Here is a 20,799-nt window from a genome sequence, read left to right as displayed (position 1 = left end):
GGCCTAATGTAAACCAGCTGTAATTCGAATGACATTTCTCCAGATCTAGAGCAGTGTTCTCACATGCAGAATCTGGCCCTCTGCCAACGACCTGCTGAGTCATCTTGGGCAAGTCCCACAGGGCCTGATTCTCCCAGGTGCTGAGAGCCCACAAGTGCAAATCAAATCCAGGGGAGATGGAAGTGTTCAGCACATTTGAAACGTAGGCCACGAATCTCTTGCTGTCTCATTCTCCCCATCTGTAGGATGGGGGTGATCATTCTTAACTCACCACCAGGAAAGAACCCTTATGGCCTGATTCTCCTCTCCATTGCACTGGTTCCACCACCCCAGTGAGAGGCAACCTGACCCTGTGGTTCTAGGCTGAAGGGGTGATGTGTTAGATAAATAATTGCAATCTGCGGGAGGGAGAGCTCAGCAGAATACATGGCAGTGGAGCAGCAAAGGGGTGTTCAACTGGGGCAAAGCTGCGCAGCATAAAACAAACCACACAGCTTAGCATGCTAAAATTAGCAGTGTGGATGCTGCAGCTTGGGCAAGAGCTCGGGCTGTCGCGCCCACCCAAGCCCCTGGGTCTGAGCTCAGGTGGCTAGACCAAGTCTCCGCCAGAGCCACAAAATCCAAGCAGCTATCTGAAGCAGCCTAGCTTGCGTGGGTCTGTCACCCTGGGCTGGGAGGATCACTCCCAACTGCAGTGTAGACGTACCCTCTTAAGCCTGGTCGACACCAGAAGGTTTTGCTGGCATTGCTATGTCAATTAGGAGGGTGAAAGAAATCACACCCCCGACCAACACAGCTAAATCCCTACGGTATGTGCAGTTATACCAGCAACAATGTCCTTTTGCCAGCATAGCTAATTCTGTTTGGGGAAATGGTTTACGGTCTACTGGCAAAAGCACTCTTTTGACACTCTAAATTGTACTTCCACAAAGGGGAGGAGGACAGATATACCTGTACATCGAGCCTGGCAAAGCCTGTTAAGCATACAGCCCCTCCTCAGCACACCTATGCTAGGGAAGCCAGAGTTAACCCCTTGCATGCCGGGAGCCCCGGTGTTGCTGCTGTACCTGCTTGGATTGGCTGGACTCCTGAGCAAAGCTTTTAACTCTCTCAAGTTGCAAGAAACGAAAGGTTCAAATTAACAGGGACAGAAACCCCCCCAAAATCCAAATCGGGGACAGCCTGACAAGAAGGCAGGCAAAATCATTTGAAACATCCCCCCCCATTTCTCCCCTTCCCGTTTCTACCACACTAAACAGAACAATAAGTGGTTCTACTTATTGGTAACAATTCTCAGACCTTTTCGGAGTGGAGGCAGCGCTGTCCGTGGAAGGACGCTGGCATGGCAGAAGGGCGGAATCAGGGGATTCTCTGGCAGTCAGGGACAGGTGGGAAATACCAGGGGGTGCAGCGGCAAGACTCACTTGAGAAGTGTCATGGCTGAAGATGATGGAGTTGAGGTCCCCACAGTTGTAATGCTCGATAAGGTCCTCGGTCGTATATGGGGTCTGAAGACTTCCTGCTCGGAGGCTCTCCTGCTGCAAGAGAGTCTGATTCAAAGCAAAGATCACCTGAGGGAGGGAGGAGGGAGGAAAAGACAGAGTTCCTTATAAGTGCTTAACTCACTGGCTGTGAAGATAAATATGAACAAGAATCTTCAACTCTACTCCCACTCCAAGTGTGGTAATCCACATGCTTCACCAACCCACCCTTCCTGCAGAGGTATAGCTATTTACACATCAGAAACAACAGAGTACACTGCCTTGTGGGGGCAGGGGAATCTATCCTGCCTCCCCTCCTGCTCACCCGAATACAGGAGGCTGTTGGGCTCAGGGGGAGATACAGGCTGTGGCATCTCTACACATCCCTGGGGGTTGCAATAGGATGAGTGACTCAGTATCTGAATGAGATCAGGGCCAGGGTAAGGGCTAGCAGACTGAGGTGCGACCCACGGAGACAGAGCAGCGGGCAGCAAGCGGAAGGGTCAGCACTGCAGACTGAGGGATTGTTTGTTACCAAGCTATGCAACTTGGGGGGAGGGGGTGTCTTTCTAGATCCTGGGCTGTTCAAACAGCAGCTGAGGCCAAGAGCACCTGGTGAGAAGAGGACTACTGGTTCTTTTGGGTGCAGACCTTGCTGGAGTTACCCATGCCCTTACCACTCAAGACTAGACCTCTGTAGCACACTCTCTCTGCTTCAGGCTTCAGCTTGGGGCCATTCAGAAGCAGGAGTAAGAAGAAGTATTCTGCACTGATCAGGGCTTCACTTAAATCCCAATTCAGGAAAGCACTTAAGGCTTGAGCCCAACTCTGTTCACTGACTTTGATGGGATGGAAACACATGCTTAGGCCTGGCCTACACTACGAGTTTATGTCAAATTTAGCAGCATTATATGGAATTAACCCTGCACCCGTCCACACAACGAAGCCATTTTTTTCGACATAAAGGGCTCTTAAAATCGATTTCTGGACTCCTCCCCGATGAGGGGATTAGCGCTGAAATCGACATCGCCGTTTCGAATTAGGGTTAGTGTGGACACAATTAGATGGTATTGGCCTCCAGGAGCTATCCCACAGTGCACCACTGTGACCACTCTGGACAGCACTCTGAACTCGGATGCACTGGCCAGGTGTACAGGAAAAGCCCCGGGAACTTTTGAATCTCATTTCCTGTTTGGCCAGGCGAGCTCATCAGCACAGGTGACCATGCAGAGCTCATCAGCACAGGTGACCATGCAGTCCCAGAATCGAAAAAGAGCTCCAGCATGGACCGAATGGGAGGTACTGGATCTGATCGCTGTATGGGGAGAGGAATCCGTGCTATCAGAACTACGTTCCAAAACACGAAATGCCAAAACATTTCAAAAAATCTCCGAGGCCATGAGGGCCAGAGGCTACAGCAGGGACGCAACACAGTGCCACGTGAAACTTAAGGAGCTCAGACACGCGTACCAGAAAACCAAAGAATCGAACGAACACTCCTGGACAGAGCCCCAGACATGCTGCTTCTACGCTGAACTGCATGCAATTCTGGGGGGGGGGGGGGTCACCACTACCCACCCCTGTCCGTGGACTCCGATGATGGGGTACTCTCCACCATGCTGACAGGGAAGATGATGAGGAGGAGGAGAACGAGCTTGAGGAGAGCACACAGCACAACGTTCTCCCCGACAGCCAGGATCTTTTTATCACCCTGACTGAAATACCCTCCCAACCCAACCAAGCCGGAGAAGGGACCTCTGGTGAGTGCACCTTTTTAAATACAATACATGTTTTAAAAGCAAGCATGTTTAATGATTAATTTGCCCTAAGGACTTGGGATGCATTCGCGGCCAGTACAGCTACTGGAAAAGTCTGTTAACGTGTCTGGGGATGGAACGGAAATCCTCCAGGGACATCTCCGTGAAGCTCTCCTGGAGGTACTCTAAAAGCCTTTTCAGAAGGTTTCTGGGGAGAGCAGCCTTACTCCGTCCTCCATGGTAGGACACTTTACCACGCCATGCTAGTAGCAAGTAATCTGGTATCACTGCATGACAAAGCCTGGCAGCGTATGGTCCCGGTGTTTGCTGGCATTCAAGCAACATCCGTTCTTTATCTCTCCGTGTTATCCTCAGGAAAGTGATATTATTCATGGTAACCTGGTTGAAATACGGGAGCTGTCTTTAATACAGATGTTTTCCTGAATTAGGACCATAGAGAGCACATAACGACAGTGCCTATAATCTGCACTGGCTGCCTGACTGAGATTCAGGTGGTGGTTTTGGGCTATAGAAGACCTAAATGGATTTGGCACCTGACAGACCCTCTATCTAAGCAGGGTGATGCTATCTGCTCTGAACACAATGCATACACACTGGGCAAGATAAAACAAACATTCCTCTCTTCTGGAGGTTTGCCTTTATTGTTAAGGTAAACAAGAAAAGGTTGTTTTCAGCCTTACCTTGCTCCCAAGCTTGGTTGTTCCCTACGGTTCCCCCTACATCCTTCTGCCTCAGAGACACTCAGCCCTTTAAACTCATCTGCTGTACCCAATAGGAATGACCTGAGCTGACGTAAGAGCGAGTCAGCTAAAGAAAAACAGCCAGCATCCTCAGAACCTACCACGCTCCTGTAACACCCTTCCCTTTCCCCGCCGCATCAGGGCAGCTGCTATTAGCAGAGGCGCTAAAGCTGACAGGCCCCCAGTTTAAAGGGGTGGGGCCTTTTCCCATGAGGACACATCAACTCTGGAACTGGTCCCTTTGCAGTGAGAGAGGCTAGAATTGCTAGCTTCCAGGACATTCTGCAAAGCTCATCCTCTTTGCCTTTGGAGCAGAAGGCGGGTTGAAGGATGTGCCTGGCTAGATATGGGGAGAATTATTCCAGCCTGGGTGGCTTTGTGCCATTAGCTGTGTGGAATTGATTCTTACTTGTTGTTTATTTCAGGTACTGCAAAAAGCACCTAGAGCTACTGGTGCTTTTCAACAACATGAACGGAAGATACATATAGATATATATATATTAATATTGGGTGTTTTATCACTTTTATTCTCCTTTTTTCCAAATAAAACAAATGTACCAAAATACCAAATTCATCAGAACACAAAGTAAGTAAAGAGGATTGGGATAAATATTAATATGGTTAATATCAAATCTACGGGATGTGCAAGGTGGTGAAGTGTAACCAGGGCCGGCTCTAGGATTTTTGCCACCCCAAGCAAAAAATTTTTTGGACGCCCCAGCTTTTTTTTCGTGCCCCTCCCCCCGCCCTGGCCCCAACTCTGCCCCTTCCCAACCCCTTCCCCAAATCCCCGGCTCCACCTCCTCCCCCGGGAGTGCCGCATTTCCCCCCCCCATTGCTTCCTGCTGCTCCCCCCCCGACAACCCCCCGGCCTAGCTCACCTCCGCTCTGCCTGCTCGCCTGAACATGCCGCTGCTCCGCTTCTCCCCCCTCCCTCTCAGGCAGGGGAGAGGCAGTGCGTTCAGGGGAGCAGGCGGAGGGGAGGTGAGCGGGGGTGGGGGGAGCGCAGGAAGTAACAGGGGGAGGGGGCAAATAGAGGAACCACTCCCCGCCCCAGCTCACCTCCGCTCCGCCGCCGCCTCCCCCACGAGCGCCGCCCCTCGGCTTCTCCTCCCTCCCTCCCAGGCTTGCCGCGCGAAACAGCAGTTTGGGGCACGGCAAGCCTGGGAGGGAGGGGGGAGAAGCGGAGCAGCAGAACGGAGGCGAGCTGGGGGAGCGGGGGCACATTTCTAGGGGCGGCATGGCCGGCGCCAGAATGCCGCCCCTAGAAATGTGCCGCCCCAAGCATCTGCTTCTTTTGCTGGTGCCTAGAACCGGCCCTGAGTGTAACACCACCCAGAGAAAGAATTTGTCCAGCGCCTGACTTTGGCATAACCGTAATGTTATTCTGACCACTGCTGATCAGACTGCCCAGTATCATTTCACTACTTCCTGGTACTCCCTCATCTGTCTGTATCCATCTGTTGTCACTTGTCTTATACTTGGATTGTAAATTCTCTGGGGCTGGGACTGTCTTTTTGTTTTGTCTTTGTACAGCTCCCACCACATTGGGGTCCTGGTCAAGAACTAGCATGGTAATACAAATAATAATTTGAGTCTTGTGTGATGAGTTTTAGTGTCTATACATACATGTATATAAACATATCCATGCATGCCACACAGAGATTATTTTTTTACAAATGTGCCTGCCCAGAGGAAATTTTTTATCCATGCCCAACTATGGCGGTATGAAAATAGTGATCTCTGAATGCTATTTGACAGCAGTCTGCCTTTCGGATGGAAGCAGATACCAGCATTGCTCCATGCAGCGCAATTACTCCCTCTTCAACAACTACCTTGGCTAAAATCCAATGAACAGAACCAGTGACCTCAGGCGGCCTTATTTCCTCCAAACTAGAGATCTCATGCCTCATAGGAGACATTAGTATTGTTTTTGTAAACTGTTTTGGACTGGTGACCTTTGATGGAAAATGTAAAGGTTTCCCCAACTGTGCTCAGAGGTCCATGGATGCATATACCAAATGTCAAGATTATAAAACAATGGGAACATGGGATTTAATCACGTCAGTCTGTCCCTCCCCATTGTATGTGCCTGCCTTCTGATCAACGGATGAGAGTGCAGAGATTACAGAGCTATGTTCACACAATGTGAAATGATGTTGCCTTCATTACAACCAAACCTGACTGCCTACCCACAAAGAACTTTTTACATTGGTGTATTAGTATATATAGACACAATCTGTTTCAATCTCCTCAAGACACAAAAAACAGCACTTAATGCCCACATTTTTCAGGTACTCCAGGAATTCTGTTTCTCGCTCCAATAGCACCCCGCTAAGGGCATGTCTACCTGAGGAAGTTCAAGAAAGTTAAACCAGGTTAACTAAAGGTGTGAATTTAAAGTGTCTCAGTGTAGTTTACACTGCAGCCGTGGTGTGATTTGCAACTCGTGTAGACATATCTGCAGTAGCTGTACTCTAGCTAGCTTGCTAAAAATAGAAGTGAAGATGCTGTGGCATGGACTTTCTGTGTAAGCTGCACAAGCAAGCACATACCTGGTGGGGTTTGGGGGTTGAGAGACGGGGCATCTTCACTTCTATTTTTAGCAGGTTAGCTAGAGTATAACTACGGGTATGTCCACATGAGTTGCCATGCACACCCCTGGCTGCAATGTAGACGTACTCGTTGTTAAAATGCATTAAATCCCACTGTGGATGCTCTCATTCAGAAGAGGCCTTAGCCCTGGTCTACACTAGGAGCTGAGGTCGAATTTAGCAGCGTTAAATCGATTTAACCCGTCCACACGACGAAGCCCTTTTTTCCAACTTAAAGGGCTCTTAAAATCGATTTCTTTACTCCACCCCCCACAAGGGGATTAGCGCTGAAACGGCCTTGCTGGGTCGCATCTGGGGTAGCGTGGATGCAATTTGACGGTATTGGCCTCCAGGAGCTATCCCAGAGTGCTCCATTGTGACCGCTCTGGACAGCACTCTCAACTCAGATGCACTGGCCAGGTAGACAGGAAAAGAACCGCGAACTTTTGAATCTCATTTCCTGTTTGGCCAGCGTGGCAAGCTGCAGGTGAGTGCAGAGCTCATCAACAGAGGTGACCATGGAGTCCCAGAATCGCAAAAGAGCTCCAGCATGGACCGAACGGGAGGTACAGGATCTGATCGCTGTATGGGGAGAAGAATCCATGCTATCAGAACTACGTTCCAGTTTTGGAAATGCCAAAACATTTGTCAAAATCTCCCAGGGCATGAAGGACAGAGGCCATAACAGGGACGCGAAGCAGTGCCACGTGAAACTTAAGGAGCTGAGGCAAGCCTACCAGAAAACCAGAGAGGCGAACGGCCGCTCCGGGTCAGAGCCCCAAATATGCCGCTTCTATGATGAGCTGCATGCCATTTTAGGGGGTTCAGCCACCACTACCCCAACCGTGTGCTTTGACTCTGTCAATGGAGAGGGAGGCAACATGGAAGCAGGTTTTGGGGACGAGGAAGATGAGGAGGAGGAGGTTGTAGATAGTTCAGAGCAAGCAAGCGGAGAACCCGGTTTTCCCGACAGCCAGGAACTGTTTCTCACCCTGGACCTGGAGCCAGTACCCCCCAAACCCACCCAAGGCTGCCTCCCAGACCCGCCAGGCGGAGAAGGGACCTCTGGTGAGTGTACCTTTTTAAATAGTATACATGATTTAAAAGCAAGCATGTTTAATGATTAATTTTCCCTGGCATTGGCAGCCAGTACAGCTACTGTCAACATGTCTGGGGATGGAACGGAAATCTTCCAGGGACATCTCCATAAAGCTCTCCTGGATGTACTCCCAAAGCCTTTGCAAAAGGTTTCTGGGGAGGGCAGCCTTATTCCGTCCACCACGGTAGGACACTTTACCACGCCAGGCCAGTAGCACGTACTCGGGAATCATTGCAGAATAAAGCATGGCAGCGTGTGGTCCCAGTGTTTGCTGACGTTCAAGCAACATCTGTTCTTTATCTCTCTGTGTTATCCTCAGGAGAGTGATATTATTCATGGTCACCTGGTTGAAATAGGGTGCTTTTCTTAAGGGGGCATTCTGAGGTGCCCATTCCTGCTGGGCTGTTTGCCTGTGGCTGAACAGAAATGTTCCCTGCTGTTAGCCACGCGGTGGGAGGAGGGGTTAGCCACGCGGTGGGGGGAGGCAAAATGCGACCTTGTAATGAAAGCACATGTGCTATGTATGTAATGTTAACAGCAAGGTTTACCGTGAAAGAGTGTACCCATTATTCTATAAAATGTGTCTTTTTAAATACCACTGTCCCTTTTTATTTCTCCACCAGCTGCATGTGTTTCAAGGATCACAGGATCTTCTCCTTCCCAGAGGCTAGTGAAGATTAGAAGGCAAAAAAAACGCACTCGCGATGAAATGTTCTCTGACCTCATGCTGTCCTCCAACACTGACAAAGCACAGACGAATGCGTGGAGGCAGACAATGTCAGAGTGCAGGAAAGCACAAAATGACTGGGAGGAGAGGTGGCGGGCTGAAGAGAGTACGTAGCGGGCTGAAGAATGTAAGTGGTGGGCTGAAGAGAGGGCTGAAGATGATAGGTGGCGGCAGCGTGATGAGAGGAGGCAGGATTCAATGGAGAGGCTGCTAGAGGATCAAACTAATATGCTCCAGCATATGGTTGAGCTACAGAAAAGGCAGCTGGAACACAGACCGCCGCTACAGCCCCTGTGTAACCAACTGCCCTCCTCCCCAAGTTCCATAGCCTCCTCACCCACATACCCAAGAACACGGGGCGGGGGGCCTCCGGCCACCCAGTCACTCCACCCCAGAGGATTGCCCAAGCAACAGAAGGCTGGCATTCAATAAGTTTTAAAGTTTTAAAATGCTGTGTGGCCTTGTCCTTCCCTCCTCCTCCCTCCTGGGCTACCTTGGTAGTTATCCCCCTATTTGTGTGATGAATTAATAAAGAATGCATGAATGTGAAGCAACAATGACTTTATTGCCTCTGCAAGCAGCAAGGGGAGGGTGGTTAGCTTACAGGGAAGTAGAGTGAACCAAGGGGCTGGGGGGTTTCATCAAGGAGAAACAAACAGAACTTTCACACCATAGCCTGGCCAGTCATTAAACTGTTTTTCAAAGCTTCTCTGATGCGCACCAAGCCCTCCTGTGCTCTTCTAACCGCCCTGGTGTCTGGCTGCGCGTAACCAGTGGCCAGGCAATTTGCCTCAACCTCCCACCCTGCCATAAACATCTCCCCCTTACTCTCACAGATACTGTGGAGCGCACAGCAAGCAGTAATAACAGTGGGAATATTGGTTTCGCTGAGGTCTACGCGAGTCAGTAAACTGCACCAGCGTGCTTTTAAACATCCAAATACACATTCTACCACCATTCTGCACTTGCTCAGCCTGTAGTTGAACAGCTCCTGACTACGGTCCATGAGCCATGGCATTAAGGGGTAGGCTGGGTCCCCAAGGTGAACTATAGTCATTTCAACATCCCCAACAGTTATTTTCTGGTCTGGGAATAAAGTCCCTTCCTGCAGCTTTTGAAACAGACCAGAGTTCCTGAAGATTCAAGCGTCATGTACCTTTCCTGGCCATCTCACGTTGATGTTGGTGAAATGTCCTTTGTGATCCACCAGTGCTTGCAGCACTATTGAAAAGTACCCCTTACGGTTTATGTACTCGCCGGCTTGGTGCTCCGGTGCCAAGACAGGGATATGGGTTCCGTCTATGGCCCCACCAAGTTAGGGAATCCCATTGCAGCAAAGCCATCCACTATGACTTGCACATTTCGCAGGGTCACTACCCTGGATATCAGCAGATCTTTGATTGCGTTGGATACTTGCATCACAGCAGCCCCCACAGCAGATTTGCCCACTCCAAATTGATTCCCGACTGACCGGTAGCTGTCTGGTGTTGCAAGCTTCCACAGGGCTATTGCCACTCGCTTCTCAATTGCAAGGGCTGCTCTCATCTTGGTATTCATGCACTTCAGGGCAGGGGAAAGCAAGTCACAAAGTTCCATGAAAGTGCCCTTACATATGTGAAAGTTTCACAGCCATTGGGAATCGTCCCAGATCTGAAACACTATGCGGTCCCACCAGTCTGTGCTTGTTTCCCGGGCCCAGAATCGGCATTCCACGGCATGAACCTGCCCCATTAGCACCATGATGCCCACATTGCCAGAGCCCGTGCTTTGAGAGAAGTCTGTGTCCATGCCCTCATCACTCTCGTCACCGCGCTGACGTCACCTACTCGCCCGGTTTCACTTTGGCAGGTTCTGGTGTTGCATATACTGCTGGATAATGCACGTGGTGTTTAATGTGCTCCTAATTGCCAAAGTGATCTGAGCGGGCTCCATGCTTGCCATGGTATGGTGTCTGCACAGGTAACCCAGGAAAAAAGGCGCAAAACGATTGTCTGCCGTTGCTTTCACAGAGAGAGGGCCTGACAACATGTACCCAGAACCACCTGCGACAATGTTTTTGCCCCATTAGGCACTGGGATCTCAACCCAGAATTCCAATGGGCTGCAGAAACTGCGGGAACTGTGACAGTTACCCACAGTGCAAAGCTCTGGAAGTCGATGCTAGCCTCGGTACTGTGGAAGCACTCTGCCGAGTTAATGCACTTAATGCACTTAGAGCATTTTGTGTGGGGACACACACAGTCAACTATATAAAAATGATTTCTAAAAAACCGACTTCTATAAATTCAACCTAATTTTGTAGTATAGATATACCCTTAGTTTCCTTTAGCTTAATTCACTTTGGAAGTACATTAAACTGAAGTGGATTAAGGACATTTCTGAACAAGTATGTCCACACTGGGATTTCAGGAACTTTAACTAAGGCCCTTTAATTTCACACTTCTGGTTCATTTTGTTTAATTTCCTGTATAGGCAAGCCCTAATTGACGCTAAAGACTAGAGGGGGCCTACTGAGACAAAGGTCAGCTCTACACTTTAAACCCATGGTTCTTAACTAGGGGTGTGCATACCCCTGGGGGTACACAGAGATCTTCCAGTGGGTACATCAACTCATCTAGATATTGCCTAGTTTTACAACAGGCGGCTACGTACAAAGCACTGGCGAAGATTGTACAAACTAAAATTTTATAGACAATTACTTGTTTATACTGCTCTACATACTATACACTGAAATGTAAGTACAATATTTATATTCCAATTGATTTATTTTATAATTATATGGTAAAAATGAGAAAATCAGCAATTTTTTAGTAATAGCATGCTGTGACACTTTTATATTTTTGTGTCTGATTTTGTAAGCAAGTGTTTTTAAGTGAGGTGAAACTTGGGGGCACACAACACAAATCAGATTCCTGAAAGGGGTACAGTGGTCTGGAAAGGTTGAGAGCCACTGATTTAAACTTTTCCTGGTATAGAAATGTCAGTTGGGGTGTGATCCTTACCGTCAAAAGCCCTAAGATAGATGCGATTTTACCAGCAAAAAAGTGCTTTGGCCAGAATGGCATATTTTGTTCAGGGATCTAGTATATGCAGTAACAGCAAAAGCACTCTTGCTGGGATAAGGTGCATCTCCACTAGGAGGCCTTATTAAATTTTGTGAATCAGTGAGATCGCAAACACACAACGAAGCGAGGACATTGTGCCATAAAGATGCAGTTTAAAACTAAAAACTACAATTGTCAGAATAAAGATTTAATCTTTTCAAACCTATTACAGGACACTGAGATGTACTTCACAAAGCCTTACTAATATAAATATTCACTACAACCCTTGGCTCACTACTCTTCGCTGAAAGGTGGGAGCTGTCCACCACAGAAGTGTGAAGATCAGCAAAGGTCTACTGGATAGTCAGAGAGGAAACGCAGTTGTAGGAGAGGAAAAGCCCTTTTGCTGTTCTAATCAGATATTCCATATTTCAGCTAGAAGATCATCTAAAGCTCCGGGATAAGGTTTTCAAAGCCACCCAAGGGACTCAGGTTTTTGGATTTTGGATGCCCAATTCCCATCTAATTTTAATGGGAACTACGTGTCTCATGCCTTGTTCTTTCTGCAAAAGGCACCCAGGCAAGTATAGCTTTATCGAACACCGGAAACCAATTCTGCAGCTGGGGATATTGACCTCAAATGGCTGCTTTCATTTCCATTTAGGGACTAAACAGTTCCTTCCCAATTTTCACTTTCCAGGAAGCAACACCCCCATTTTAGTTCCAACCATCTAAGCTACAGCTCTGCACAGTACTGATAGATAGACATCCAGTAAGAACCACTTCTGAGCCAACATTTGCAGATCAGTTAGGGTGCGCTCTCCTGCTTGCATGGCACCCAGTTGTACCTTCAGCACTCCTTTGGTGTCATCAGGGGGAGCCAAAGGAACTCAAGATCAAGTCCACAGCACCGGGAGGTAAAAAAGTCAAGCTATGCCAAAGGCATAGGAATCAACAGAGCCACAATTTCATGCAGTAAATTCACGGCACCAGGATCCATGCAGTGCAGGGCGGATGATGGTAGTGCTAAAAACACTCTCAGCATCAGGCTGTTAAAGCTTTGTGAGGGCATTTGTTGGAGGTAGAACGTGGCATGTTTATCAAAGAAGAGTATATGGTTACAACGCAGCTAGCGCACAGCACGGATTGCCGAAGGAAGCTAGGGTTTCATCATGTTGTACTAGCATGTGTGCCTTTGTAAAGGCACTCCTGCATTTAGGAACAGCACCTAAAATTCTCCCCACACAATTATTTTAGAGAATGGTGTCATTTCAGCTGTTTGCGATACCAGATGCTGCTTCAAATGGTGCCCCTGCTGAAAAGTTTATCTTCAGTAAACAGTCAATGATTGATAGTCCTGGGCATTTCATAGCAAGAAGAATTCCTGAACTCATGTGCTCAAGGTGTTTAATTTGTGTGACTGACTTGGTTCAGAGTTGATAACCTTATCTAGTGTTACTACTAAGAGAACATGTTAGTTCTATTACAAAGTGCTGATCTGGGAAGTCCACAGTAATTAGACTGTCAGGGTCTGATTCTCATCTCACTTACCAGGTATATTAAAGCAGGAATAGTTCTGCTGAGTTACACAGGGGTAAGACAAGTAAGCGACTGGAATCATGCCCCCAGTTGATCTAGAGCCTTTGAATTGGATGCTGGCACCAAGTTAAAATCCCCCTGCAGCAAGTAGGAAACTGAGCTACTGTACACTGTTAGAAAAGGGAGAAGAGAATAGCAAACAGTAAGTTGCAAGAGACCTTTACAGTTAATTCTGCATAGCTGGGGAGTGTTTAAATTAAGCCAGCTGTTTGTGTTAAGCTTGATTTTGCAAACCAATGGTACATAAGGTAGATTTCTGTTCTCCGAGTGTCTCTTGCATCACACTGTATTATATTAACTCAGAAATCTTCCTTGCATTGAGATCCACAGGAAATCACTCCAAGTTTGTCCTTCTTTCAGAAATATTCCTCTCCTGCCCCCCACCCCAACACCACTTTCCATTAAGTGCATTCACACCAGCATCAAAGCATCTCCTGAAAAGATGTATTCCGAGAACAAAAGTAACAAGTTTATTAGAAAGGTTTTTTCCCCCTCCCACCTCTCATTTCCACTCAGATCTCTCTCTCTTCTCTCCCTCTGCCCCCCCCCCCCTTTTTGTACTGTGGAAAAAATCGATTAAGCTCTCTGGTATATATATTGCTGCAAGTCTCTTTCTCCTCCCTGAGATTCCTTCAGCTGTCAGGAGACACTTGTCCCCTTTGCGGGCATTGTTGGAACAGCCTGCTAGGCTAAAGGGGTGGGGAAGAGGGAGTTAGAGCCCGGCAGATGCCTTTTTTGTCAAAGACAAAAGACCCCCTGCCATCCTCTCCACTTTTCAGCACTTTCATCCAGCCCGGATCAAAGCGCTGCTCTGCATATGAAAGGAACCTGGCATTATGAGACTCAAATTAGCCTATCGCCACCCCGCTAGCCTCCAAGTCTTCGCAACAAAAGCGCTCACATCTGTTCGATCATTTGCCTCATCTTCTATGGTTTTTTCTCAGCTCTCAGTTTTGAGGGCCATTCAACCCCTTGAATTATAGTTTGGGGGAGCATCTTCCTTGCTACAGGCCCGCTCAGCCAGACAATTTGCTTTTAACTGTCTCAAGGCATCGTGGCTGCTTTGGTGTCCCTTCTCAGCAACTCCCTGCATTGGTTGCCGTCACCCATTCAATTGAGTCGTGTGCTCCCTTCTCTCCTCCGCTTTAAGAGCTCATTTCTCTTCTCCCTCTTCACCTGAAGGGGACCGGTCCCTCTCTGCAAGTGAGCACAGCCGCCCCGAATCAAAGCGAGCCTCGAATCAAAGGCATCGTGGCAATGAAAGTCAATAATCCTCCTTTGTCATGGTAATGGTTCAAACTGAGTGCTGAGAAGAAAGCAGGGCTCCTCGCTTAGATGCAACGCACTTCTTAGATGTTCTGTGGCTGCATCTCAACTCCCATTGAAGCAAAAGGCTGGGAGTGCCCTTCTCAAAGCCTGGAACCTGAACTTTCCTGCTACAGCAAGTAACCCTGCAAAAACCACTCAAGGCATGGAGACGGCAGGAGTCTGTGCAGAAGTTTCATTTAGAGAGCTACCAGAACACTACAGGGGGTCTGAGTATAAGCGTGCTATTAACCATCTCCTTCCAAACCATTCCCTGGCCTTATGTTGCACCTGATGTACTATGTGGGATATTGCATCAGATGGAATACACCCCGCTGCCACCCTGACAACAAAGAGAAGAGCTGAGAGAAAAGCAACACTTTCCCTTACTCAATTTGTTTTTCAGGGTTAGAATCAGATTTATTAAAAAGAGAGACAGAGAGAGAGACTGAGACCCCTTAAGAGTCTGTTCACACTACAAAACAGACTATGCCAAAGAAGGAGTAAGTGTCCTGAAATCACTTCTAGGGGCAGATCTACACTACGGGGTTAAGTCGATCTAAGTTACACAACTCCAGCTACGTGAATAGCTTAGGTCAACTTATTGCAGTGTCTACACCGCGCTGGGTCGACGGCAGAAACTTGACTTACCCGTCAACTTACCTTACCTTATGCTTCTCGTTCCGGTGGAGTACCAGAGTCGACAGGCGAGCGATCTGTGGTCGATTTAGCAGGTCTTCACTAGACCCTGCAAATCGACCCCTGGCAGCACTGATCCACAGTAAGTGTAGACTAGCCCTAAGTACACCTCATGTTAATAATTGTAATAATACTACCACCATCTTCCATTCATATAGTATCTTTTGTCCCAGTATCTTAAAGTGCTTTACAGGCTTTAAGTTTACAACATAACTGATGGAGAAAAGAAATGATATAATTTATTTTCTCTAATCAGTGAACCTCTCTCGCTAAATACATCTAAACAAGCTATATTTAAAGGACATGAAGCCTGCAAAGTCAATCATACCAGAATTAAGGTTGCCCATGTGTTCTAAGCAACTTCAAACAGAGTCTTATAAAGAATCAGGCAACTAACGATAGGTTTCATTGTCTGTACACACACAAACCCTTGAAAGCTTCTCCTACTGGCACAGCTGCTGAACTGACTACACCTTTCTCCAGGTGAATGCGTCCACAACTCAAAGGAGACAACACTAGAACATTTAAACTCATAAAACAACCTCCAAGTCGGTATTACTATTGTGATATCTTAATCCCATTTCACAGTCCCTCTTGTCCTGACTCAGAGCAAGGCAGAAAAATCCCATGCTAAGCCAAACCCCTATCGAATTAATAAACAAAAAATCTATGGTTAAGATTTTAAGGTGGAGAGTGCATGTCATTCAGCAATTTACAGGTAAAAAAAAAAAAAAAAAAAAAACACAAGCTGGTATATTTATCCTAAAACCAAGTATTACAAACCCAGGAAATTCAGAGTTAAAACTTGACAGAAATCCCAACACACTAAGGTAAGAAATGCTCAGTTAAGTGACCCAAACAACCTTAACTCTGCTCTGTAGGGAGGCCGTGCAGTAACCCCATGACTTGGAGTGTAAACTCTTTGGAGCAGGGACTTTTTGTTCTGTGTCTGTACAGCTCCTGGCACCATAGGTACTGACTCCGTGGGTACTTCAGGGCTGGAGCACCCACGGAAAAAAATTAGTGGGTGCTTAGCACCCACTGGCAGCCAGCTCCCCCTCTCTCCCTGCCCCACAGTGCCTCCCTCCTGGCTGCCAGTTTGTTCAACTTTATCACTTCAATTACTTAAACACTGAACATGTCCCCTCAGCTCACCTGGAGCTGCTCAACTCAGACGCACAGCCCTGTCCCCAACACTTCCCAGTTTAGTATAATTTGTGCAGAGACAGGAGAAATCATCCTTGTCAACGACCACCCAGTGTGTCTGGTTTGTAGTGACACATTAATGTGATCACATTTGCTTTTTATCTTCAGTCTTTTGAACCCTCCCTGACTCACCCAGACTCTTCAGCAATAGTTGTCATTGGTTCAGTAGCTTCATTGGCTGATCTCCTTTCAAAATAGCTTGCAAAGGTAAAGTGCCAAATTCCAGTAATGTATCAATACAGTACGTTCTGCATAACCCCCAACCACCAGGAGACCATCAGACCATCTGAAAAGCACACTTTTTTTCTATCTTTTCATCATGGCTATCTCCATTGTGAGCAGCCAGCTTCCACAGTGATAATCATATGTGCTTATTTAGCACATTTTATCTGATGATGTCAAAGCACTTTACAAACATTAAGACCTGGTCTACAGATTTTTTGTACTGGGACAACTATTCCAGTTAGGGGGTGATTTTTACCAAAATAGTTATACCGGTATAACCCCTAATGTGAATTCATTTATATCAGAACAAAGGTGCCTTATACCAGTATAGCCATAAGCTATACCAGTATGAGACACCTTTATACCAGTGTAAACTGCATCCACACTACAGGGATTGTGCCACGTTAGCTACCCTGGCATAGTTAAGGATCATAACATAAGGTAAGTTCAAAGGTCAGAATGGGCTGAATATCTTTTCTTAGCTTGTGTGCTGGGGAGATCCAGCCCTTGTTGGTACCTTACCATACCTTTTAAACATTCCCTTAACGTCCCTATTATTTTTCCAGGCAAGAATGTATTGAAAGTCTTACTGAAGGCCAAGTGGGTTAAGTTCATTACATCCACTTTGCCCACAGACAATCTTTTTTTTTTAAATGAACTCACACTGCTTGCATCTCACTGAGCCATATTTATTTCCTGGTGTCACAACAGGATGAGCTACCTAAGCAGAGCTGTGCGAAGAGCAGATTTTTTGGTTTGCTAGCAATTCCAAAGAACTCGGGGGAACCCACTTGTATCAGAGTTACACTGGGAAGGGGGCGGGGGGGTTGAAATGTTCAGCAAATCAAAACATTGGAAAAAAAGTCAGGCAGAACTAAACATGTCGTTTGACAAAACCGAAATGTTTTGACTTTGACTATTTTAAAACATTTTATTGGTTTTTTTAAAATAAAATTAAAGGAAATTTTGAAACAAAGTCATTTTGAACCAAAAAAATCAAAGATGTTTTTGATACAAAAATGTTGAAACAAAAAACATTTTGGTTTTCCAGATCCTTTTATGTAGGATTTTGGTTTTTTTCAACCAGAATAATTTGGCAAAACTGACAGGAATGCAAGAAATGTCTCAATGTTACCAATTTTTTGCCAAAAAGAAGTTTTGGCTGAAGAATCTCACCCAGCTCGCTATATAAGTGCTTACAAATTGGATCCTTCCTTTTCACAATGTTGTAACCTTCTACTGAAGTCAAACTAACTGGTCAGTCACTTCCTAAACTGTCTTTTTTGCCCTGTTAAAAAATGTTACTACATTTGCTTTCGCCAACCCTCTGGGGTCTCACCTGTTTTCCGTGAATTTTCAAAAATGATGGCTAGCAGTTCCGCTGTATCCTGTGCTAGTTCCTTTAGAAGTCTTGGACGTGTGTCCTCTGGTCCTGCTGATTTAGAAATATTTAGTTTTACCAGGTATTCTTTTATCTTCTCCACGTCAATAACTTTCCCTGGCTAACCAACAGTGGCTCTAACCACTTCTTGATGTTTCATGCTCGCACACTTTTTATTAAAAAGCGGTTTGCTTCATCATACACTGATCATCCTTCCCATCATCCACTCATATTTGGTCCCCTTTGAGTGCTGTTCTTGCCATGGGTTTTCTTTTCCCCAGATATCGTTATAACACTTTTTTCCAGTCTCTTATGAAAAGGTGTCTCTATGTTTTAGGCGTATTATTGATATTTCCAAAGCCTTTGGTGTGTTTCATAAATAAAGACCCCCCCCCGCACAGATTTCTTCAAGATTCTGTTGCCATTCAAATATTTGATTATTTCCATTGTCCTAACCTCCCAGTTCAGCTCTACGGAATGGTCTGTATTAGATGTGCGCTCCGGGTTTAACTATTTAAACAAATAATATATTTAAACCAGTGGAAATCCATGATGCAATGGACTTAGAGTGGTTTAATTCTTGCTTATATTGGGTTAGCTAAAGTGCATTTACATAAAATTGCAGTGGTTTAACTAGCAATTTTTAGATCATTTTAGTGAAACCACTGAACTTTTCCAACACAGACAAGGAAGATTTCCAAGGCACAAATGGCAGTTAGATGCCTAGCTCCTCTTGACTTTCAACTGCCATTTGTAATATCAAAAATCTGCACCAAAGCCTAGATCTCATCTTTTACGTGTCAGTATTATTCCTCTTCATAGCAATTTTCTTTTGCGATGGAATTTCCCTTTACTTTGCTTCCATTACAATATCACTCTATGACCTTCCGTCTTTCACTTCCTCTTTCTGCCTTCCCTGGAGTCTTGCCCAACAGAACTCTTCTTCATTTCCAAAATCTCTATTGAAATCAAGGACCTCTCACAGAAATCTTATCACGTACTGCAGTGAAAAAACCTTCCAAGAAAACACACACTTGGGCACACCTACAAATTCCAGCTTAGGGTTCAACATCACACAACCCCCTCACTCTTCCCAGTATTCAAATGCATGCACACAGGTAAGGCCATTCAGACCACCTTAACTCTGCTCCCATTAGGCTTCCCCGAGAACAGCCTGAAACTCAGACAAACTAGGAAAAGCTTCTCAGCTGGTGTAGACGGTCACAGCTCCAAATGCAGCTATGACAGTTTATACCTGTTAAGGATCTGCCCCTTTCCCTTTAACCACTGCACAAGTTATGTATTGACATTTGTCATCACTAATGAGAGGAGTAAAGAATCTATCCACTGAGCTGTTAACACAGCTCCTCACCACGGTATGTGTGCCCTTGGATGACTGGAGAAGATTGTCTCAGAATTTGATGGTGCTCACAGTGGTATTTTTGTGCTCTCCCATTGCTTACCAACTTGCAGTAACACCATAATCAAAAAGTATTAGATGGAGGCCCTGTTTAGGGATAAGTCTATAGCTCTATTATAGAAAAATGTACTTGTTCAATAAACGGATGAACAATAAACATACATTAAATTGTCTGATTTGAACGACATTCTGATTCCATCAGGTCTTTGTATGAACGATTAAAATCCAACATGTCTGAACTTTGTAGCCTTTACATTGTTTTTAATTCTTAATAGGCTATGATAATAATCATTGCATGCTCTCCCTCCAACCAAAGCTTCTTGGAGTGCTGCACAAGCAGTAAACAGGAAATACATAAGTACGATATAAACTGTATGTTTCTATTGCATTCAGGCCATAAGCATGTGAGTAACCCCATTAAAATGCCTCAAATCTAATGTGACAAAGCTCTGTCCTTGCCTCCGTGGGTCCCACGTTTCCTGGCAGATTTCACTAGCCTTAAAGGCTCACTGTGACCCTCTGCGTAACCCTTCTCTCTCTCTAGAGACAAGGGTCACAGTCTACTGAGCCATTTTCATCATAAGCCAGCAAGGGAGGTGAGGAGAAGTTATCCTTCCTTGCACAGTCTCTGTTGTCTCCCAGTCTCAGTGATTAATCAGGGGGCAAAGGGGAGTGGGAGCCCGGGCGCACCCTCTACTCCGGGCTCCACCCCAGGGACCCTAATAGTATCAGCTATGGTAGCTCACCTTTTAGAAACATGACATGTACAATTCCCTGGGCTACTTCCCCCACAGCAGCCCTCACTTCCTCAAGCTCCACTTCACCCTTACCTCAGGGCCTCCTTCCTTGTGCCTGATATGGGGTGTACTACTCAGCCTCTCCAACAGCGCAACTTCCTCCCACAGCTCCTGACATGCACACCCACCTGACTAACTGGGAGGCTTTTAACTCGTTTCAGCCAGCCCCTGATTGGCTTCAGGTGTCCCAATCAACCTAGCATTCTCCCTGCCTTCTGGAAAGTTCTTAATTGGCCCCTGGTGTCTTAATTGGGGAGTGGGAAAGCGGGATACTGGGAGGAAACACAGGCAGGAACGTCTGTGAGGGGAGGGCTCCTGCCTCATACTGAGAATGAGGGGCGATCAGCAGGTTATCTCAAGTGCTTATATACGAATGCTCAAAGCATTGGAAACAAGCAGGGAGAACTGGAGGTCCTGGTGATGTCAAGGAATTATGACGTGATTGGAATAACAGAGACTTGGTGGGATAACTCACATGACTGGAGTACTGTCATGGATGGGTATAAACTGTTCAGGAAAGACAGGCAGGGCAGAAAAGGTGGGGGAGTAGCACTGTATGTAAGAGAACAGTATGACTGCTCAGAGCTCCGGTACGAAACTGCAGAAAAACCTGAGTGTCTATGGATTAAGTTTAGAAGTGTGAGCAACAAGAGTGATGTAGTGGTGGGAGTCTGCTATAGACCACCGGACCAGGGGGATGAGGTG

General features: G+C 46.4%; 1 protein-coding gene across 1 annotated transcript in view; it reads right to left on the bottom strand.

Annotated features, from left to right (window-relative positions):
- The window catches only part of TRABD2A (TraB domain containing 2A), a 106,288-nt gene that overhangs the window by 34,425 nt on the left and 51,064 nt on the right, over window positions 1-20,799 (bottom strand). Inside the window, exon 3 of the mRNA XM_037902283.2 lies at window positions 1,425-1,571. Coding sequence (XP_037758211.1) covers window positions 1,425-1,571 — 147 coding nt within the window. The remainder of the gene's footprint in view (window positions 1-1,424; window positions 1,572-20,799) is intronic.

The sequence above is a fragment of the Chelonia mydas genome, chromosome 5, assembly GCF_015237465.2.
Source record: "Chelonia mydas isolate rCheMyd1 chromosome 5, rCheMyd1.pri.v2, whole genome shotgun sequence".
NCBI classification, from domain to species: domain Eukaryota; kingdom Metazoa; phylum Chordata; order Testudines; family Cheloniidae; genus Chelonia; species Chelonia mydas.
Note: the sequence above shows the minus strand (reverse complement) of the source record. Positions and strands in the feature narration are given on the sequence as shown.